This window comes from Ochotona curzoniae, unplaced genomic scaffold (genome assembly GCF_017591425.1).
Source record: "Ochotona curzoniae isolate NIBS_2020 unplaced genomic scaffold, NIBS_Ocur_1.0 contig_3526, whole genome shotgun sequence".
Lineage (NCBI taxonomy): Eukaryota > Metazoa > Chordata > Mammalia > Lagomorpha > Ochotonidae > Ochotona > Ochotona curzoniae.
In genome coordinates, this window is record NW_024465896.1 from 1 (window position 1) to 21858 (window position 21858).

The following is a 21858-nucleotide window of genomic DNA, read 5'->3' on the forward strand; positions in this document are numbered from 1 at the left end:
TGGGAGCTATCACAGGCTCACTGGGTAAGAACCACCTCCCTGTGCAGATGGGTTCATTGGGTACGCCTTTATGGAATCTGTGCATTAGTGTGTAGATTTGCCTTCTGTTGACAGATTCTGAGTCATTATTTCCTCTTTATGGCTTGGAAAATGGTTTTTTTTTATTTATAAGTTGGGTCATAGAAACACTATACTTAGTGCTTCAGTCTGTATATAATGAAAGTGTCTGGTACACACTACCCACATGTTTGGCCAGAGGCACTGTGTCTGTGACGACACCCAGTATATGCATGGAGCAATTCTCCGTGGAGATAACCTGGACCTAGAAAGAGTGTGTAATAGAAGGTGTAACCTGAGATGAGGGGACACGTTTGACTGTGTGATGGCCCCATGTTCAGCTATGACTGGAGCTGGAAACAACACATTGTGAGCCCCTTCCACCAATTCTGCTAGGAGTTTGGGCAGAGAGTCCCCCTCATCCCCACCATTAGCAGCATCCCTGAGTAGCATATACTACTTTGTGAATTCTTGATTGATAATCCAGCTGTGTTGGTGACCTGAAATGATCTTGATCTGAAATCCCCAAGTGTCTTACATGATCACTGGAGACTCAAACATGGGGACCATTTAGAAGAGTCCACAGTGATGTGAAAATTGATTTACAGGGATAGTTTATTGCAGGAATGTAAGGATGAAACAGCAGCAAGGAGTCTGTTTGTTGCCAAGCCTGATCATGAAAGTGTGTAGGGTGTGCCGAATTCTAAACTGCATGCACAATTGCTCCACAGAAGAGTGAACTGCAGGGAGAGAGGGAGGCCTCTTGTCTTCCCTCCTTGAGGGGTTCTGGATCATATTGGAGGAAGCTTTTGAGTTGAGAAAGGCACTTAATATTTTCACAAGAGTAGGATTTTGAATTTCAGAGGGAGACTGACATGCTTAGGGAAACAATTAAGGAGTAGGGCAGATTTTGTCTAGGATGTCCCTGATGTGATTGGAACATTGTTGTGGATGTTAAATACTCTGCTAAATCTCATTTGTCCCACGTTGCCTGCCAATGGTACTGTTGGGAAGAGTGGATCTATCAGGAGGTGAGTTGTCTTTTTGTGCAGACTCTCATCCATGGAGATAATTTCAGGAGAGGGTTGCTGTTAGCCCGCATGTCCACGGAGCCACCGTCTGTGGAATCTGGCTCACCTTCTTGTCCCCTTCTGTACACACACCAATGCCCGTTATGGGTTCTTCACCAGGAAAAAATTCTGCCTAATTTTTGAATTGGTCTTGAAATATTAAAAACACAGCAAGGTGTTTCTTTGCAGTAGTGAGAATCAGACTAACACAGGCCCTGTTTGTGTTTCAGGGATATTGATGCAGTGGTATAGCCCATTCCCTTTGAGCATGGCCATGACTTATGACTCATGACTCTAGGCTACAGCAAGAAGAGACATGTGTGTTTGAGTTGTGTTGTGCTGATTGCAACAGCTGTCATGCTGGTTGACTGTAGGTGTAGACTCTCTCTACTGGCTCTGAGAAAGTAAGAAGTTCAACTGACAGGAGCAACATAACAAGACATTGAGTGTCATCTCAGCCATCAGCCAAAGAAACTGAAGGCCACTGGCTGACAATTCACCCAGAGATGAATCCTTCCCACTCAGAATGAGTGTGGGCATAATCTTTCTCCATTTAGTCACAGGTGGAACCATCCCCTTGGCAGGCCTAAGTCCAACAAGAGCCACTTGGATGTCTCACACTCGGTATCATTCATGACATGTTTGTGATCTGAGGAAGCAGAGGTTAAAGTCCGTTGGTTGTGTCATGTATAATCAATTTTGAGGCAAAATTGATTTCCTCTGCTTCCTTGGGCACTTTGAGATCTGTGCTCTTCTTCCCTTTAAATTCTCATGCATGCTGTTATCCTGAGCAACAGGTGGTACTCTCCAGACTGGTCCCTGGGTCTCAGGAGAGTGCTGTCCTTGCGAGGCTTTTGGCATATGTGGCTTATTTCTGTGTGTGTGTGTGTGTGTGTGTGTGTGTGTGTGTGTTTTAAAAAAGATTTATTTATTTTTATTTGAAAGTGAGCTATACAGAGAGGAGGAGAGACAGAGAGGAAGATATTTCATTGATTGATTCATTGCCCAAGGAGCCATAATGGCCAGAGCTGAGCCGATCTGAAACCAGGAGCCTGGAGCTTCCTCCGGCTCTCCCATATAGGTACAATGTCCCAAGGCCTTGGGGCTTCCTCGACTGCTTTCCCAGGCCACAAGCAGCTATCTAGATGGGAAGCAGGACCTCCGGGACATGAACTGTTGCCCATATGGGATCCTGATGTGTGCAAAGTGAGGACTTTAGCCGCTAGTCTTCCACACCGGGCCCTTTGAGTGTTTTTGAGTGTATGTTGGCATTCTGTGATGACTGTTCCAGGGTCTCTCTGAGAAGTGAACTCCATGACCTCATGTACTAGAACTCTTGGGAGACAGAGGGTGATCTTGCTGCTGGAGCCTTCTGATCATCAGCCAATGTGATCCAGGGCAAACACCAAAGAATCTGCCTAATCTCAGAGTGCCAGGTGGCCATGCAGGATATGTGGACAACAGTGTTTACCCAGCCATTAGTCCTGCCTGGCACTCGGTGTGGCAGTGCCTGGCCTTGCGGTACTAGTGTTGGCTACTCCTTGCCAAGGTCCCAGGTGTTCAGGAGTGTTCCAGGAATGTATCAGATTAAGTAATGGAATGAGGTTGAAGAAAGTACACATGTGGAGATGGAGATGGAGCACTTAATGCTTGACAGGTGCTGTGGAGTTGGACTGATTGCAGAGCTTTCCATCAGGGACTCAGCCCAGGGCATGGACCTCAGTCACAGCAACCTTGTACTCTATCCTTCTCTGCCTCAGGCTCACTGCTCTTCCCTAGTTGTAGGCTGTTGTTACCATTCCATTGACAGGCTCATTCGTTCTGGTTCACATATGTACATAATATGCAGGAGCTTCAGAAGCTCATGGGATAAAAGCTTTAGAAAAATCATTTATTGTGTAGAAGAGGTTGTGTAATCTGAGCATAGTTTTCATAGCACACATCTTCTGTGGGAGTGTCGAAGTACTCCTATACGTGATTAGTATAGACTTGTTTATAGGTACGTAAGTAATGGGGTGTTAGATGTTACAGTGGTTGATTCTGCTCTAGATGTCCCCATCTAGCATTGTCCACATCTCCTACAACGGTGATTGAATTTCAGTCCTGCTTCTCCTGTGTCTACTATCCTTCAAATTTTCACTTGTGGCCAATGATACATTGATCACTTGGATCTTGCTACAGATGTGGGAGTCTCAGATTGATTTCTGGATCACTGTATTCAACCTACCCTGGTAATCTTTGTGGGCATTTAGGTCGGGAAGCAATCAGATCTTTCTCTCTCCCTCTGTGCTTTTTAATAACATAAATCATATTAAAGTGTTTTCAAAATGATTTATAACCCTATTATCCAGTGCTAATCACCAATCATGTTTCAAATGAATGTGTTTATTTTTTATATACACTTATATCTAGTACAGAATATACTGTCATGCCATCTGTTTATCTTTTTGTTTGTAATTTACCTTTAGTGCAGTAATTGTGTATTTTTCATGTGATTCCTTGTGAATTGACATGATCCTTGTATCTTTGCTCAGTCTTTTTTTGTAAAAAGTCTGATTGAATTTTTTTGTTCTTTTTAAAAAAAATTTAAAAATAATCTTACTTAGTTGATTAGGGTACAAAGGGCCAAGGGCTACAGGAAAGTGGGTTATACCATTGTTTCCACCCTAATATCCTTTTTGCCCCCTGTGTTGGGGCCAGGGGAGAAACAAAGGGAAAAGTCCCATCCATCCTTCCACCCATCCCTGGAACCTGATGTGAGGCAAGCTCTGAGTGTTGTAGCCCTGCCTTGTCTGGTCTGCCCCCATCCCAACTCTTGCTCTTCAATGGGAGTGTTTGTCCAGCAGGGGAGCCCACATACCCCTGCCGGCATTGCCTCCTCCCCTCCACGGTTCTCACGTGTGCTGTTTGGGTGCTGTAATGACATCTGGTATGGCTCACCTCACCTTGGCATCATTCCTTAATGTGCACTGGTATGTGTTGTGACTGAAACTGGCCTGACCTACACTCTGTGCTGGCACTCGGATTTGTCCATGGTTGATGTGAATGGGTTCAGCCTGGTCTGCCCCCCACTTATGCCATATGGATGATGGTGGGTATCTTCCTCTGGCCTGGTCTGGGCTGCTCCAGATCGTGGTTCTAGCGCTCACCTGTAGGGACTGTTTTCTGACAGAGGAGTTTCCCATGCTCCTCCTTCAGAACCTCTTCCTAGGCCAGGTCTTGCATGGTGGTTCCATGGACAAGCCCTCCTTGCTGGCCTTCAATGCATTCCAGTTGTTTACATGAGCTGTTTCACCCCAGCCAAGGCTTGTCCATACCCAGACACTGCTCACATATGGCTCAGTAGGGGCAGAGACCCAGCCTAGTGCATCCTACATCTACCCAGGTTCTCCAGAGCACCAGATGGTGCTGGAGTTTAGCCCCGTGTAGTGTGCCAAGCCACAGTCCACATTTGTGCCTAGGGAGATTGCAGCCATATCCAGACCAGAACGCAGCCCCAACTCCCAGCCCCAGCACGGACCCATGGGAATCCCAACCCAGCAAGAGTGTACTCTCACAGCTCCCCAACAGTCTATTCCCAACCCCAGATTGTGCGCATGTGAGTGGGTGCTCTGACCCAGTTGGCATAGCCCCTCACCTGTCTCAGCCTTTGATTCGATGCTGTGGCCTAGTATCCCTGCCTCATGAAGACCAGTTGGAGTAAGAGCCTAGGTCAGAATGACATGTGCTCCATGCTGATTTCTTTTCTTTTTTTGTGAGTTGAAGTTTGCTTGTCCCTGTGCAGTCCGCCCCCTTTAGTTGCAGTTTGGCCCACCACACATTTACTTTTAGATGCATCTTCAGGTGGTGCTGCCTTGACCTGCCCAGATTGCCATTCGTTCCTTTACCCATGAGTCATGGCAGGTTTCATGGTTACTCGTAGATTAGCCCATCACCACTTCAGCTTGCGAGCTAACCTGCGGGACTTGTATTTCCACAGGGTTGGGTTCACACTTGCCCCACAGAGATTACCCCCAGACCAACTTTTCTTGCTTGTTGGTTAGTGTCTTGATCCTGCCAAATGTGACCAATCCACTATTCCACCACCCAGTCAAGTACCGGCACCTAGTCCTGCCAGACAGACCCCCATCCATACCTTTGGTGTGGACTGGTGCATGGCAGTCAGTGATGTTCTATGCTAACAGCCCATCTCTGGATTCCTAATTTACATAGTGAATCAGTCTGGATGAAATAGATCTTATGGACACTCCCCTCCAAACCATCAGGTCTCAGTTCCCATGCCTGCCTGAAATTTTCATGACCCTGTTACTGTGAATCACCCAGAATTCATCTCTCACCTGCACTAAAACTGGCCATATTCATGGGTGTCCCTAAGCCTCAATTTCATATCCTGAAAACTCCAGAGCTCGCCACTTAGTGTACTGACCACCCAAAGACAAGCACTCATTCACTGCCTTCTGGCAGTTGCTTTGGCCTGAGTTCCCAGCCTTTGATCAAGCCTGGTAGGGGCATCCCCGACAGTCGCCACACTGCAGGGAGCTGCAAGTCGCCCCCAACCCCAAGGCCCGGACCCTTTCCAGACTTGGCCTGCTGCAATGTTTAGCAGCAGGGTGGAGCTAGCTGTTTAATTTTAGCATTAATTCATTCATTCTTTTTTTTTTTTTGAACTTAGGATGAGAGAGAGGTAGAAAGTGAGAGCATCAAGTTACTGGTTCACTGATCACCATGACCACCCTGACCACCATGACCTAAATTGTTCTAGATCAAGCCAGGAGCAAAGAAGGCCATCTGCATTTCCCTAGTTGGGAACAGGAGCCTGGGTGCTTGTGTTATCTTTCACTGATTTGGCACACACATTAGATGTTATCAAATCACAAGTGCAGAATTGGGGACTTGAGTCTGTGCTCTGATGGGAGACACCAGTTTGATAGGCTATGGGTTTAGGTGCTGTGGCACAATGCAGGCTCATAAGCTCTTCTTGAAGCAGAACATGCAGTCAGGAAGTCATGTGTGTGCTTGATGTGCTTTCACAAACTGAGCATATGTATTTGTATACGTCAGATTTCCTTGATTTTCACAAAATACATGAGGCTCTTGGTGTTCCAAAGGAATAGATTTAGTTTGGTGCTAGAGATTCACAAGAAAGATCAAGTAGGCCCACTTTTCTGAGGCGTTGTAATGTTTATCAATAACTTACATGGAGACTCTGAGTCCCATACTCTGGGCTTACCCTTGCGTATCCACAGCTGTTGAGGATATTAGGAGAGTGTGTCTGTTCTGTTTGTGTGTTTTGCACATAAATAGAAATTAATTATGTGTAACACTATTACACTTTTTCAGAAACACTAATATCCTCATATTTATTCAGTTAAAACATTGACCTACTGAATAGAACAGTGAGTTGTGCTGCTTTTTTGTTTTTTATTTATTATTTTTACTACAATTTTACGATACAGTTCCATAGGCCTGTGATTTTCCCTCATCCCTGCCCCTATTGCCCTTCCTCCAAGTTCCCCTATATCATTGCTCAAGTATAGTTATTCATACACAGTCATATTTCCATTACTGTGGGCATGGAAATCCAGGATCCTATTGTCAAGATATGTTCAACGATTTCACTGGGAGTCCATCTCTGATCTGAAAGTAGAGATGCATACTGCACTGTATCCTCACACTTGGATATGTTAGTCTGCCTTGCACAGTTAATATACATGTCCTTAAATGAAAAGCCACAGAAATAATGAACAGGAAAAAAAATGGAAATTTACTGGGCCCATTGTGATAGTGTAGCAGTGGGGGTGCTGGTTCTAATCCCGGCAACCTCGCTTCCCATCCAGCTTTCTGTCTGTGGCCTGGGAAAGTAGTCAAGGACAGCCCAAGACTTTAGGACCCTGCACCCACATGGAAGACCCATAAGAGGCTCCTGTCTTCAGATTGACTCAGCTCCATTCGTTGCGTCCACTTGGGGAGTGAACCATCGGACGGAAGATCTTCCTCTCTCTCTCTCTCTCCTCTCTGTGTATCCACCTTTCCAATATAAAATAAATAAATCTTTAAAAAAATGGAAATTTACAATGCCATGAAGTTAAATAATACTGAATGATTGGTGTATAGCTGCAGAAGAGACAAAGAAAATCAAGAACCTTGTTGAAGAAAATGATGTTACTGTCTGACCTATGAGTTAATGAAGAATTTAATGAGAAAAAACTGTTTTGAATCAATAAAAACAAAAACATTCAAACCCATGAGATGTAGTTTCCACTGATCTTTATTGGAGAGATGTGTCTTCTATAGGCACCAGATAGATGTTTTTAAGAAGATTAATTTTTTTATTGGAAAGTCAGATATACATAGAGGAGAAGAGACACAGAGGAATATCTTCCGTCCACTGATTCACTCCCCAGGCAGCCACAACGGCTGGAGCTGTGCCAGTCTGAAGTCAGCAGCCCAGAGCCTCTTCTGAGTCTCCCATGTGGATGCAGGAACTCAAGGCTTTGTGCCATCCTCAACTGCTTTCCCAGGCAGCAAGCAGGGAGTTGGATGGGAAGCAGGACCACCGGAATTAAAACTGGTGCTTGTACGTGATCCTGGCACATGCAAGGTGAGGACTTTTGCTGCTAGGCTACCAGGCTGGGCCCGGGTTCTGCTTTTTAAATCCAGTTTACTGATTTATGACACTTGATTCATGGGGTTTCAGCCTTTTACAGTAAGGGGATCCCTGCAACTGAACTGCTGATCTCAGAACCCAAACCCTGAAGAGAAGTGCAGGTTCCATGATCTGACCATGGAGTGCAAGTGTCAAAGCTGAGTCTCCTGAGTCTCAGATGGAACAGTAGACAGCAAATCTAAGTGCACATGGAAGATATGGCAGTCTATTGGAACCTGTAGAAGACAAATGGTACCACAAGAGGACAGAGGACAGAACAAATTCATGTGTCCCAGCCATGAGTTGGCAGTGAAGATCTGGGCTGATGGAGACTCTAAGGTAGACTGTGTCAGCCAGTGGATTCTGGGGAGATTTCATCATGCTTGGAATGGTAATATTGGCAGCAATTCAGAACTGTTGGACTACCAAACCACTTGAGCAGGACCCTCAGAGCATGCCCCATGTTGGGGACCAGATCTAGAAAAAAAAAATAATGAAGAAACAATGGTCTTACCCACTTTTCTGTAGCCCTTGTCCCTTTGTGCACAAATCAACTCCATAAGTATTATCATAATAAAATAATTAAAAGGAAACAAAAATAAAAATGTACTTGCTGTGCTTTTCCACTAGCTTTTAGTGCTCTTCAAAACACTTTCTTCTGGTTGAATTTTTCACTCACTCATAGATCGTACAATAGCATCATTTTCTTCAAGGTGGTCTTTGTCTTCCCTTAGTCTTTTTCAGTAATACTTTAATCATTCAATAGCATGTTATTTAACTTCATGGTGTTGTTAATTTCTTTTTTCTTCCTGTTGTTGATTTTGTTTTTGTGGTGAATAATTGAAGGGGATGTATAGTAGCTGTGTAATGGAGACTCATATCTAGTTGCATGGCATTGTAAATTTCTATTTTTTTTCCCCTTGCTGAATTTTTTTTTAAAGATTTATTTATATTATTTTTTCATTGGAAAGGCGGATATACAGAGAGGAGAGACAGAGAGGAAGATCTTCCGTCCGATGATTCACTCCCCAAGTGAGCACAACGGCCGATACTATGCCGATCCGAAGCCAGGAGCTTCTTCCGGGTCCCCCACGCGGTTGCACGGTCCCAAAGCTTTGGTCCGTCCTCAACTGCTTTCCCGGGCCACAGGCAGGGAGCTGGAAGGGAAGCGGGGCTGCCGGGATAGAACCGGCGCCCATATGGGATCCTGGGCATGCAAGGTGAGGACCCTAACCACTGCGCCACCGCGCCAGGCCCCCGTTGCTGAATTTTTATTGTGGTTTTCATTTAAGGGGATGTGCAGTTAATGTGAAATGGAGACTATCATATGCATATGTGAGGATACAATGTAGTGTGCATCTCTACTTACAAACTAAAGCTGGACTCCCAATGATACTTGTTACTATATGACAAGAGGATGCTGGATTCTGTGCCCTTGTCCATGCCCACAGTAATGGAAATATGACTGTGTCTGAATAACTATACAATAGTAATGATATAGGGGAACAGGGTGGAGGGGGGAATTGGGAAGGGGATAAGGGAAATTCTTGGGGTCTATGGAATTGTATCATAAAATGATGAGATAATAATAAGAAGAAATAAAAGATTAAAAAAAGCAATAGCCTTTTCCTTATTAGGCCACCTTTTGAAAACCAATTGTGCAGAGACGAAAATAGAAGCTTAATTAGTTAGTTTTGTGTGGGAAACCTGGAATAAACCCCATTTCTCACCTTCTAATTTTTGATCATTCACTCAAAATTATGTTGTTTGATTTTTGTTTTGTTTTTTTCCCTCTGCCTTCATGTAGGACACCTAAGGCATAATGTAGAGGACTTAGCTAATTATTGCTGTCATGTATTTCTTAGGTGGTTTGAAACATGTGTCTTCCTAATAAGAGCTTCCTTTAGGAAGAATATATTAATTGAAATAGAATCTCAGTTATTCACAGGTCTGCAGGGTGTGCATGTGTGTGTGTGTGTGTGTGTGTGCAAAGAGAAGTGTTTTTGTGAGATATAATTCCTATGCCATACAGTTTTCATTTGGAATATGATTGTGTGGTGTTGAGCCTGCTGACAGAATTTGCAGTGTGTCTCCAATTGCTTTCCACCTAGCATCAGTTCAGTGCTTGAATGTACCTGATGATGTCTGTTTCCCACTCAGGCTTCAGTGCTCTGTCTGTCCCTCTGACTCCTTCTGCAATCATTTGTGCCCGTTTAGGAAATGTCAGTATTTTGGATGCAGTGTGAGCAGGTGTGTGTGTTTCTTCCTGTTTCCCTGGTGTTCAGACAGCAGCAGTAGCAGGAGATGTACCATTGAGGAAATGCAGACACACACATTTTCATCAGCTGTTTTTATTCTATGTCATGGGCACGATTGGGAAGAGGGCAAGGTATCTACTTCTATTGCAAGGTATCTACTTCTATTGCAAGGGACAACAACCAGGAAGGGTCACTCCATCTAAGGGGATGCAAATATTTCAGGAATCATTTCCAAAGCTTCAGGCTTAAGCCACGGCAGCGAAGCCAAGCTGGTTGTTGGCACGGTCAAAGACGGTGAAGTACTGGCGGATGAAGACATCACCCAGGATCCAGAGCTCACCAGTGGAGGTGTCGAGGTCCATGCCCTCAAAGCCACTCATGCAGGCACCATCCTCCTGGAGAAGAGAAGGGCATGGAGACCAGAGTGAGGGTTAGTGCACTCAATGATAACCATTACAGGTTCCTTATTCTGACTGCAAGTAGCATGCAAAGATTTTCCTTTCTCAGTGCTGTGGCACTAGCTGGTCTGGGTCAGCCTGCAACTCAGCAGCTGCACACAGTTTCTGGGCAGTATATGCTATTATTGGAAGCTAGTGCAACTGTACTTTGAGCACCATGTCTCAGGACATGTGAGGTTTTGGGAGAGAGATTTGGAATCCTCCAAAATGCAGCCCTTCTCATTAATCTCACCATGACCATTGGCACAGTAGGTGGACATGGGGTGCTTTCCTTCTCTGGACAATGGGGCTTGGCCTTGGATACAGGCTAAACGCCTTTGAGAAGATGACTAGGCCTGCACTGAGCAAGGTCAGCACGGTGAGTAACTAATTTTGTACATGGCTTTTCAGTAAGAAGCAAGGTGTTTGCCGTGGGTCATTGGACTAAAGGTATGGCCAGACTCACCATGACCCCTTAACAATACAAAAAGTGGGATGAGCTGAGCCTCTAGTGTTAGCCTAGGACTAGAAGCTGAGAAAGTGTGCACCCTGGTGAGAAGTGATGTGTGTGACACTGAGACTCAGGGTTCAGACGACTGAGTCTGAAAGGACCATGACCTCTTTTTGTGCCAGCATGTGATGCCTCACTTTTCCCTTAAGGGCAGTTCTCATTCACACATTGCTTCTGAAGAAACTCTTTTCCTCTGTAAGCTGTGCAGGAGAGGTGTGAGTTGAATGCCTGGCTAAAGCGAAGAGAAGTGTGCTTTCTATACAAGGTCGATGTGTGACCACGGTGTATATCGGCATGTCATACGATTGTCAGAGTTTTCCCTTACCTCCAGAATGTAGGCACTGGCAGGTACAGGGTACTGGACTCCATTGATGGTGAAGACAATGTTGGGCAGGGAGTACATGTATGAGCAGCTGACAACCATCTGGAAGGTGTGAATAAGAGAGTTTAGAGTGTGAGTGGTTCATTGCTTGTGCATGTTCCTCCCCATACCTGTGGCTAGAAGAGAGCCGTTGTGGTTGGACTTGCCTCTCCATCTGAGTTCTCAGAAGCTCCAATGTAGCTCTGGATGTTGGAAATGGCACTGGTGGGTCCAGCCAACAGAGAGGTGCCGGTGTCCACGATGGCCTGGCAGCCATCTGCACAAGCAATGGTCTCTCCATCCATGGTGATGCTGAGGGTGAGATGCAAGGTTGGTTCCGATGAGTCCCCGGGTTTACCCCTAAGCCGCTTATGGGGCAGAACATCTGGGATGTCAGGCTTCGACATTGGCAAAGAAGTCTTGTTCTGAGTGATTTCTAATCCTAGACTGCCAGTAGCCATCTTCCTACTGAGGCATGCTCTGATCCCTTCCAGACTGCCATTATCGTGAGAGGTATAGACAGGTAGGATTGCTATGCCACCGCTAGTAGGCTGTAATCTGACCATGCTTCTTGAGCCATTTGGAACTGGCTGTCCTGTTCTTAGTAAGGATCTCAGCTCCTGGAAATCCTTCTCTGTGCTTTTCTTCCCATGAGCTCAGTTTCTTGGGATTTTGCTGGCTTGTCTAGTTTGCAGATTTATCCTGTGCAGGCTGCTCCAGGCAGATCAGGGTAGCCGACCAAGTACAAGTGCATCAAGCAGTCATAAGGGTTCCCAGCAGGGTGTCCTGCAGCAGCATGGTCTCACCTGTCCACGGTGATCTGCCAATAGCCCTCATAGGAAACAGGCACCCAGTTCAGGCTTCCGGTGTAGTAAGAAGAATCGATGCCACCAAACATGACCACGCTGCCACTCTCGTCATCGCTGTGGGAAGTGTAGGGGCGGGGAGAGAGACAGGCATTCTTTCATTCATGCTTTGCATAACTGCTGTGTACAGCCCAGGATCCCATTGACGAGCTGCATTTGAGAGCTAGGACTGCATTGAATGTGTGACTCCCATGGGTGCCTCTCCTGTGACAGCACATCCACACAAATTGGTGCATAGGCTTTTGACTTTCCACTGCTGTCTCAGAGCAGTAAAGCCACTAGCTCAGGTTCATACAGTTGTGTAGTTGTAGCAGGGTGTGGCCTACAAATATGTGTTCCCAAGTGTATCCTTTGTATCCTAATGGTGACTGTAGTGTTGTTTGGGACCACAAGAAATGTGGAATTGGGCTGGTACGTCCCTAAGTAGTTGATGGTGGAGATGCTCTTCCTCAGCCAGAGCTTCTGTTGGCTGTGTCTGGAGATCATGTTGATTATTGTGATCAGATGGGGGTCAGAAGTCACTATCGTGATCCACTGGGACAGGGTCAAGAATCTACCATAGAGGTTTGGTATTTGGAATAGTTTGAACAGCAGGCAAATATCTGTCCCAGACTGTCTGTTGTGCCAATATCTAGTACTTTGTTCTAGGTGTGTTAATATAGTGGCTCACAGGCGATACTTAAGTTCTCTCATGAAAGCATGTTATGTTTCAGAGTCTCCTGAAGATTGACTAGGCAAGAGCCACCTTGATAAAAGCCCCCATAGAGGGGTTCTTTGTTACTGGCTTTTGCAATGTAGTTGTTCAAGATGTATGAGAGTGCTTCCAAAAATGCCGTAGAAATAATACAATTGAAGGAAATCATATTGACGCCTATTTTGGAGTCTGTGCATACAATCAATTTCTAGAATGTTCATGGAACATACATAGTATTAGACAAATTACCTGTGCATTTAAAATATCTGCATGAATGTAAGCTAACATTTAATTTTTGCATAATGTGAATGACAGATTAAGGCATTCATGAATCTTCCATCGACTGGGTGGCTCACGCTGCGGCAAGGGTCACAGAACTTAGTCTGGATGTTCCTAGTTGGTGAGGTTACTTCACTGCTTCCTTGCTCCTTCGTAGTGTTGTAGTCTGATGGAGATGAATCCAATAGAGAGGAGTAGGAAGCAGGCAGGGACTAGGTATGGGAAGCAGGCATCCCACACTGTGACCTAACCCATGAACTGAACACCTAGTCTCTAAATGTGTTTCTCCTTTCACATTCCAGAAGCATTTGAAAGGCCCGACCTGTGTTCCAATCTTGTTATTTCACTGTGTTTGTTGTTAGTGTTGAGCCTGCTTTAGGAGGGTTCACTTAAGTAGACATTTCTGATGTAAAGATGAAGCAACTGGGCCCAGGGAGCAAATGGCTAATGATGTTATATAGCAGTGCATGAAGATTGTTTGTAGGGAGGCAGAGAGAAGGAACAAGCATGAGGTTCATGGGGCAGTATTACTGCCCATTTGTGCTGTTGTGGGCTTCAAGGTGACTTTAAATTGCTCAATCTTTGCAACTCATCTGCTGCCCTTCTGGGCCTAGATAATCTTTGCTTGGCTAGGTGGCAATGGTCCATGTGGGAGAAGACCCAGGGCTAGCTGACTTACGAGCTCAGGTAGACAGAGAAGAGGTCCTGGGACACCAGGCCCTCATTCCACATGTTGTCAAAGACGGGTGTGGCATCGGAGGCAGAAATGCTGGGGTAGGCCAGACCCAGGATGCCATCAAAGGGAGCATAGTAGAGGAAGGAGCCGGGCTCAGACTCGCTCAGGCCAAAGATCTGGTTGGTATCTTCGATGCCTCCAACCTGTGTAGGAGAGGAAAGGGTGACAGAGATAATGTCCTCCATGAGCACATGTTCCTGGGAGTACTAGTGGACTCCAGCCCTGAACCCAGAACTATGAGGCTAAATTTCTTAGAGAACTCCCATTCCAGGGCAACAGAGTGTAAGACCTGGAGAGGGCCTGTCTCCTGGAATGCTTGTGGCCTTCTACTGGATAGGATCTTGGTGACTGATGTCTCAGAGGCCACAGGCTGCAACTCATTGTGAGAGGCTGACATAGAATGCCTAGTCAAGGTGCACTTGGGTTTTGGTTGGTCACCCTACTGCACGTTTGGGCCAAGGAGAGCTGCCATAGGCTCAGGAGTGTGTATGGCTCATGTGACTGGAACAGGAGGGAGGGGGGGAGGAGATACTACAAGACAATTGAGAATTGTGTCTCTTTTCTGTACTTTCTCTTTGAAATTTAGCACTTTGATTGGCTGAGCCCTCCAGGAACCATCCCTATGCATATTAGGCTCAGTTGATGAGTGTATGTGACAGCTCTGCCACATAACTCCCTGTGCCAGCCATCTTGTTGCCTGGATGGTCTCCAAGACACTACTTCTCTTTGGGGGGCCATTGAGTGTGGTCACCAAGTCCCTGGAGGCTCCATGGCTGGCAGTGTAAGGAGGCAGAGCCCCCAGGTGCTCACATTCACAGTGTCGTATCCCAGGATGCCAGTCATGCTGCCAGTGCCATAGGTGATGGAGATTGTCTCGCTAGTGGCCTCGAAGGTGGAGGAGTCATCAGGATTGAACTGGTTATGCACACCTGCAAAGGCAAGGAGTGTCATCAGGAACCTCAAATGGCAACAAGACTCATGCGTTTCTGGAATGGATTTCTTGTGTTGGTTGAGACTATGGAAGAGAAAGTTGAGCTTTGCCTAGGATGACCTGTAAGATGACCTTTGAATGCCAAGAGACCCACAGGTTCTAATCCCTTCTCCTTGGCAGTCAGTATTGTTCCACTGTTTGAGGTTGATTGCTGACTCCAGTCCTTCCAAGGGCCCCAAGCAAGCACTGAGTGTATCAGCCTTGCTATCCATATTGCTTGGGCTTCCTTCTGAGCTTAGGCTCCAGTGTGGCTGACCCCCTGGAGCCCTCAGCAGAACTTTGTATTAGACCCCATAGGGCTTCTCATCCATGAGTCCCTATGACCACTTCCAATCACCCCTCTCCACAGGAGCACCTATTTCCCCTTGCTTTCTGAAGTGAATGTGTTGGGGGAATGGTAGACACTCACTGCAGGCAGCACTGGAGCAGTAGGTGGAGGGCACCCAGAGGTTGGAGGAGCCAGTGTCAAAGATGACGGTGAAGTCCTGAGCGGGGGTTCCAATGCTGATGGTGCCAAAGTATTCGGTCTGCAGGAACCAGGATGACACAGCTCAAAGACTAGGAGTGTTCCAGGTCGAAACTCACATAGTGACCACTTCTCATCCTAGTGTTTTTCTTACGGAGAAGACCCTCCATCTCATCTCCCCATCTTAGCACACTCCTTCAAAGTCCAGCCCTGGTCTCTTCTGCTCCTTGAAGTCTTAGTTTGTTTTGTCTTCTGTTATAAGCTGCATTCATCTCACATGCTTTCTAAATTTGTTGTTCTCTCTGGAACATAAGCCTCTAGTCTTTGGTTGGCTCCATGTACTGTCACTTAATAGATCTTTAAAAATAAATGTTCAGTGATTAAATAGGCTTATGTTTCTGAGCTCTCCTAGGTGCCAGCTCTGCCTGTGCTGAACAATGTGCTGAACAGGATCCCTGCAGTTCCTGACTTGCAGTCACCTATGGATTGTGGCTCTGAGTGGCTCTGTTGTTTGTAGCACAACAGTAAGGCTCACAGAATGTGAATGCATTTTTGAGGTTCAGCAGGCCTGGACCCTGAACATTTTGTGCAATGGGTCTGGTGGATCTCAGAGGCCTAGCCCTTGAACACAGGGAAAGGGGCTTACTGCCCTCAGCCTTGCCCTATTCTCCAAGAAAACACAAGGGTTGTATTGCTGGGCTGAACATGCCATTGGTTCCCGCAAAGAAGAGGCAAAAAGCTTTTGAGAGTTAAGTCTGATCATGTGATCCCAGTGACTCAGAGACATCTATTGCAGTTAGGATCCAGTTCATTTCAGTTCATGGCCTTTCTATTATCTGCCCTCCCAGCCACGGTCCCTCGGGCTCAATAGCACAACCACCCTTCCCTCCATTTTTGTCTCACACTGCTCTACTCCTTTCTCAACTATGCTGGGCTCCTTCTGGCCACAGGTTGAGCATGAGCCCTCATCCTCTCTGGAATTCCCTCCATTCTCTTTGGAATCCCAGTTGCTCCTACATTGCTACAGGTCGCCTTGCAACTCCTCCAGGAACCACTCACTGAGACAGAGGACTCTCAGTTAATGGCCTCAAGCCTGTCATTGTTCTCACTGACTGGTAAGGCTAAATCAAGATCATCTTTCTTTCTCTTGGGAACTGTGGTTTTATTCAGTCTATCCAACATAATTCCTGACTGAATACATAAGGGAATACTCAGAATAAAAAAGCATTGAAATAATAAACAGATAAAAGCACAACACATGAGAGGGCAAATGGTGATTGTGGTTCTCTCAACCATGGGCTTCTGAGATCCAAGCTTCTATCTCTGGCTGTCAGCCACATTCCCCAACACCATGTCTCCTGCTAGCTCAGTCCTTGTGATTCCCCCTTCAAGCTGCTCAAGCACTCACATCCAGGTAGTTCTCCAGACTCTCGGTAGAACCAGAGGCAAAGACATCTTTAGGGAAGTACTTGGAGGCCCGGTTGAGAGTGTGAGTCTTCAGGTAGTCCTTCAGCAAGCCCTTCTCAATCAGGTTCTTCCTCAAGGACTTCTTTTTGACCAGGGGTACCCTGGGAGAGAATGGTGGCACATGCATGGTTAGGAGAGAAGGAATCGTTGGTCCAGACTGCAAGTTGAGATTGAAAGACAAGACAACTTGTTCATGAGTGAAAGAAGGTGTTGCAGAGATGTTGCCATCAGTAAGTCAAAATGCACAGAGGGATGTGTGGAGTCATCTAGCGATGGGGCTGACCCAAAACTCTGGTAGATCTCATAGCTTGGTCTGTAAAGCATGTCTGTAATGTGGTCACAGACATGAATTGGAGAAAAGGACCATGAAGGAAGACTCCATATGGGGAAAAGGTGGAAAGAATGGGAGGAAGGAAATAGGTGTTACATGGGGGTGGGCAAGACAGTAGAAGCTGGAAAATCCCCCTTGGAGCCACTCTTCCCTTTGGCAAAAGCCAGACTCACTTGTGCACGATGCACTCAGAGAGTGCCAGCAGACTGAGCAGCAGCAGCCACTTCATGGTTCTTGCTGACTCCCAGGTCAGTGGGGAAAGCAGGACAAGTGGAAGGTGTCTAGCAACAGGTAAGAGCCGCTACTTAAATAGCGGCCCCTTGCTGACTCTAATAACCCTTATCGGTGTGTAAAGTCCACCTGCTATCACACTTACCAGAAAATGTTCTGATAAGCTGACCTGTGCCCCGAGTCATGTTCTGAGATATTGCCTATTCAGAATCATACAGCTGGAAGTCTGTTCCAAAACAAGATACCATTGAGTGGTGGGTTTGTCTTATGGAATGAGAATGGGCTGTGTACAACTTTCCGATTTACTCAAATGTGAAAATTGATGACGAGAGCTCAGAGTGCAACACTGACATGATGCTGGAGGATTAATGGCATTCTAAGAGCCGATGTGTTACTTAAAGGGGCAGTATTGCTGAATATTCAACCAAAGTTCATGTGGGCAGTGTGTGATTTGGGGATGAAAACACACTTTCCTATGCAGATCACGTCCATTATGTGTGAGATTATGGTATCTATGTATATGTGTGTGTGTGTGTGGAAATATTTATTTATTTACTTAAAAAGAGTTATTGGTTTTTTATCGCAAAGTCAGATATACGGAGGGAGGCAAGACAGACAGAAGGATCTTCTGTCCAATGATTAAAACCACAAGTGACAGCAACGGCCGAACTGCGCTGATCTGAAGCAGGGAGCAAGATGCACTTCGGGATCTCCCACGCAGGTGCAAGGTAACAAGACTTTGTTTGGTTGTTCTCAACTATTTTATCAGGCCACAAGCATGGAGCTGGAAGGGGAAGTGGGAACTCCAGGATTAGAACCGGCAACCATATGGGGTCCTTGTGTGTTCAAGCTGAGGACTTTAGCCACTAGGCCAACAAGCTGGGCCCAACATTTACTTTCTAAGCTTGGTTCCTGGCTCATCCTTCCTTTTATGAGGCACAGATTTAGAATTTTTCTTCTCTGGAGTTTGATAGAACTCATCCCCATGCCTTTTGTGAGCCCTGTGATTTTCCCATAGTGGACTGTAAGATCCTCCTTACCTCAGAGGGCTTCTGCATCAACCACAGGAAGAAGACCCTTGGAATAATCAAAGCTGGAACCTCAGCCATGTAAGGGCAATTATGCCGATGAAGTTCCCAGAACCTCCCTACAGGTGCTGTCTGCTGGGCTTCTTGAGAGCAGATCCTCTGGTTTCTGGGAGTATAAACAGAAAGTTGTTTATATGCTTGGAGAGGGCTCCCTGGTTGGCACAATGGAGGAGATGGCCTGAAACCCTTCCAGCCCTTGCTATTGCATCTTCTCATCTTGTCATCTCTTTCCATCTTTTGAAAAGTGCTGTAAAGTGTATTTCCCTGAGTCTCATGATCCACTAAGTACATTTAGCACACTAAAGCATGGGGTGTGAGAATGCAAATGTGTAGCCTATTAGTCTTGCCTCTGGCTCTGTAGTGAGCCAAGGCTGGCGATGAGTCCTCCTTCCGGGCTGCTGTGATCTCCTTGGATAGATATGGTTTGAACTGAATTTGGTTAAATGGGCTGTTGCTTAGTTGGTGTTGATTCTGCAGAACTGGTAGGTGTGAGTGTGCAGAATTTCCCTACACCTCATGCACCAGCTGTGAGCTGTGTAGGGAGGGATGTGTAGAAAAAACCAAGACTGAGATCTCACATGCTCTGTGCTGATGTTTTCTCCACAGGTTAGGAAATGTCCCTGACTCAAGAGGACATGTGGTTGTTGAGAGAAAGCGTCAGAACATAGGCTGAAGTCAGTAGATATTTTGATTGGCCTCATGGTTATCTCTGGTGTGTCAGCCTTCCACAGGGCCATGGTTTTAACAACACTGAACCAGGGATCCAAGGGAACTGACCTGACATAGACCACTAAAGGAAGTTTGCTGCATGAACCCAGTTGGGGTAGCTGAAGGCATCTGACAAGGTAGAGTAGAATGAATTGAATGGCATGGCATTGTATTGCACAGCTGTCTGCCTATGTATTAGGGCAAAGGTATGCCAAAATATCAGGTTTGTGATGGCTCTCCATGAATGTGGAGACGTGCATGAAAGTGGAAAATGGAACATGAATGTGCATAGGCCATGCAACATGCGTCATTCAGACAGACTTTAGGTGAAGACATTGTGTTTCGTTTACCCAAAAGCTGAGGGAGCAGGCATGACATCTGGCTGGACAACAAAACCATCCTTTACTCATTGTTGTAGAGCAGCACCTGGTGGTAGTGTCCTACTGGAGGCTGCTGTTTGGAAAGTGATGATGGCTGGCATAAGATAAAAATTTATTTGAAAAATGGGGCATGCTGCCTGGGGATGAGTTTTGTGCGTCTCCTCCAGCTGTGTTAGGGGAAGACATTGAGTCTGACTTTGGGATGTTCCTCTATAGTATGTTGTAGAACAGACTTTAGTGCAATCTTCTCTTCAGGTGAATTCACCTGGATCTGTGCCCTGGGAGCCTGGGACTTTCCTGATTTCCTCAGAGGGTGCAATACATGCTATAGCCCCTGGTGGGACATGATTTAATTGTGGTGGTAATCTCATGTTCAGCCTAGACTATGGCTTAGGACACCATGTTGAGGACCCCTGTCTGTAGCCTGTGGTGGGTCCTTGATGAAATCTGCCAGTGTGATTGACTGTGCCTGTGTATGAGGGATTTGAAATGATATTGACTCTAAAATTCCTCTTGTGTCTGAGAAGATGTGAGTAAAAGGAATGGAGACGAAGGTCCCAGTTATTGCAAACGTTTTTGTCCAGGGTCAGGTTATTCCAGGAGTTCAAAAATGCAATAGAAGCAGGGAGTTTGTTTCCCTATAGCTGGCTGTGGGACTGTTTAGAATTCACTGGACAATCTTTTGCCTCCAGGAGATGCAATGGGAGGAATAGGGAAGTCTCTTGCCTTGACCCCTTGGTGGTCGTTTGGCTAACACTAAAGGCAGCTGTTGGAATGTGAAGGATAGTTAATTCTTCGCACCTAAAAGATTTGAGACCCAGAGGAAGTTGGATGTGCTTAGGGACAGAGCTGAGGGAGCAGGACAGACTATCTCTAGCATGGTGCTGCTGTGATTAGGATGTTAGTTTGCATGTGACAAGTCCTACCATAGGCGCATGGGTTAAAGGGTCAGTCCCCAGGGTGCTGCAGTTGAGAGTGTTGAGGCTTACTGGGATGTCCTTGTAGTCCTGGGTTCACACTCAGGGGAGGACATTCTCATGTCCTTGTTGTTGTGGGCTTGAGTCTGGAGCCTGGAATCTGACTCTCTGAGTGTTTTCGTCATGTGTATATTTTCCATTTATCTCTCTTATGCTCCACTGATCTCACCAGAAAACAGTCCTGTGCACTGGCATTTGGATTTTCATATATCACACGTGAGCTAAGTAAATATGTTTTCCTCAAAAGTGGATTGAAATGTTCTTTAAGACCCAACTGCTTTCTAATAGAGCCCCTTGTTGTAGTTGAGCATGAATATTCATGCATCTGTTTAATTCACTTAGTTTGATATGGTTAGGGCCTGGAATTTACATTTTAAAAAAATTATTTTATTTTGGTAATCATTACATAGTTGATAAGGGCCCAAAAGAGTCAAGGGTTACAGGAAAGTGGGTAAGACCATTGTTTCCACATTAATATTATTTTTTTATTCTGTATCCATTATAAGGGAAGAGATAAAGGACAAAACTCTACCCAGCCTCTCACTCAACACCAGTTCCCGCCATGGAGCGTGCTGAGGGTCTTGCTCATGCAGTTTTTTTTTTTTTTTTTTTGTTCCTTTTTGTTCCCAGTGTTTATTTATTTATTTTTTTTATTGTTGCTTACATTGTATTATGTAGTACAGTTTTATAGGCACTGGGGATTCCCCCCACCCCTCCCATACCCCTCCCCCCATGGTGGATTCCTCCACCTTGTTGCATAACCATAGTTCAAGTTCAGTTGAGATTCATTGCTTGCAAACACATGCCTAGCATAAAGTTCAGCGTCTTATTGTCCAGATAAGTTCAGTGGCCTCTTGGGGAGACCTTCTATGGTCTGAAGATAGGTCTAACAGAGTAAAGATCCGGTCAGTTAAAAGCCCCAACAAGGCCTCAGTATCAATATACAACATTATGGAATTAATTGACATAGTATTGGGTAAACAATATGTTAAAAATAATGCAAGTTCCATTCTTCGAAACATCTGGGTTGAGACAGTATCAATGACAGGTTCAAAAAATAACAAACAACCATACAAAAATTACAGGTTAAATCAAGGCAAACATGTGGTATCTAATCTTTTGGGATTCACTCATTTCCCTTAGCATTATAGTTTCCAGTTGTGCCCATTTAGCCACAAAGAACTGCATTTTGTTTTTTTTAATAGCTGAGTAGTATTCCATGGAGTAGATGAACCAAAGCTTTCTTATCCAATCTTCTGCTGATGGGCATTTCGGTTGCTTCCATGTTTTTGCAATTACTGATT

The 21858-nt window shown here is 45.6% G+C and overlaps 1 protein-coding gene across 1 annotated transcript; it reads right to left on the reverse strand.

The window, feature by feature from the left end:
* Positions 1-10276: 10276 nt before the first annotated feature.
* On the reverse strand, positions 10277-17399 carry LOC121157554 (pepsin-3). Its single transcript, XM_040981839.1, has 9 exons — positions 17344-17399; positions 16781-16940; positions 15316-15433; positions 14726-14844; positions 13859-14058; positions 12147-12263; positions 11508-11652; positions 11305-11403; positions 10277-10426 (listed from the first exon to the last, which is right to left on the reverse strand). The coding sequence occupies exons 1-9, from the start codon at positions 17397-17399 to the stop codon at positions 10277-10279; spliced, it is 1164 nt and encodes a 387-aa protein (XP_040837773.1).
* Between the last annotated feature and the right edge of the window lie 4459 nt (positions 17400-21858).

Bases quoted from the DNA above. Each gene is read 5' to 3' on its own strand.
- LOC121157554 (XM_040981839.1), bottom strand. From the start codon at position 17,399: ATGAAGTGGCTGCTGCTGCTCAGTCTGCTGGCACTCTCTGAGTGCATC. The intron at 14,845-15,315 runs GTGAGTGTCTAC...TTGCCTTTGCAG, and splicing joins CTGCTCCAGTGCTGCCTGCA to GTGTGCATAACCAGTTCAAT. The intron at 14,059-14,725 runs GTGAGCACCTGG...TCTCCTACACAG, and splicing joins TGGGATACGACACTGTGAAT to GTTGGAGGCATCGAAGATAC.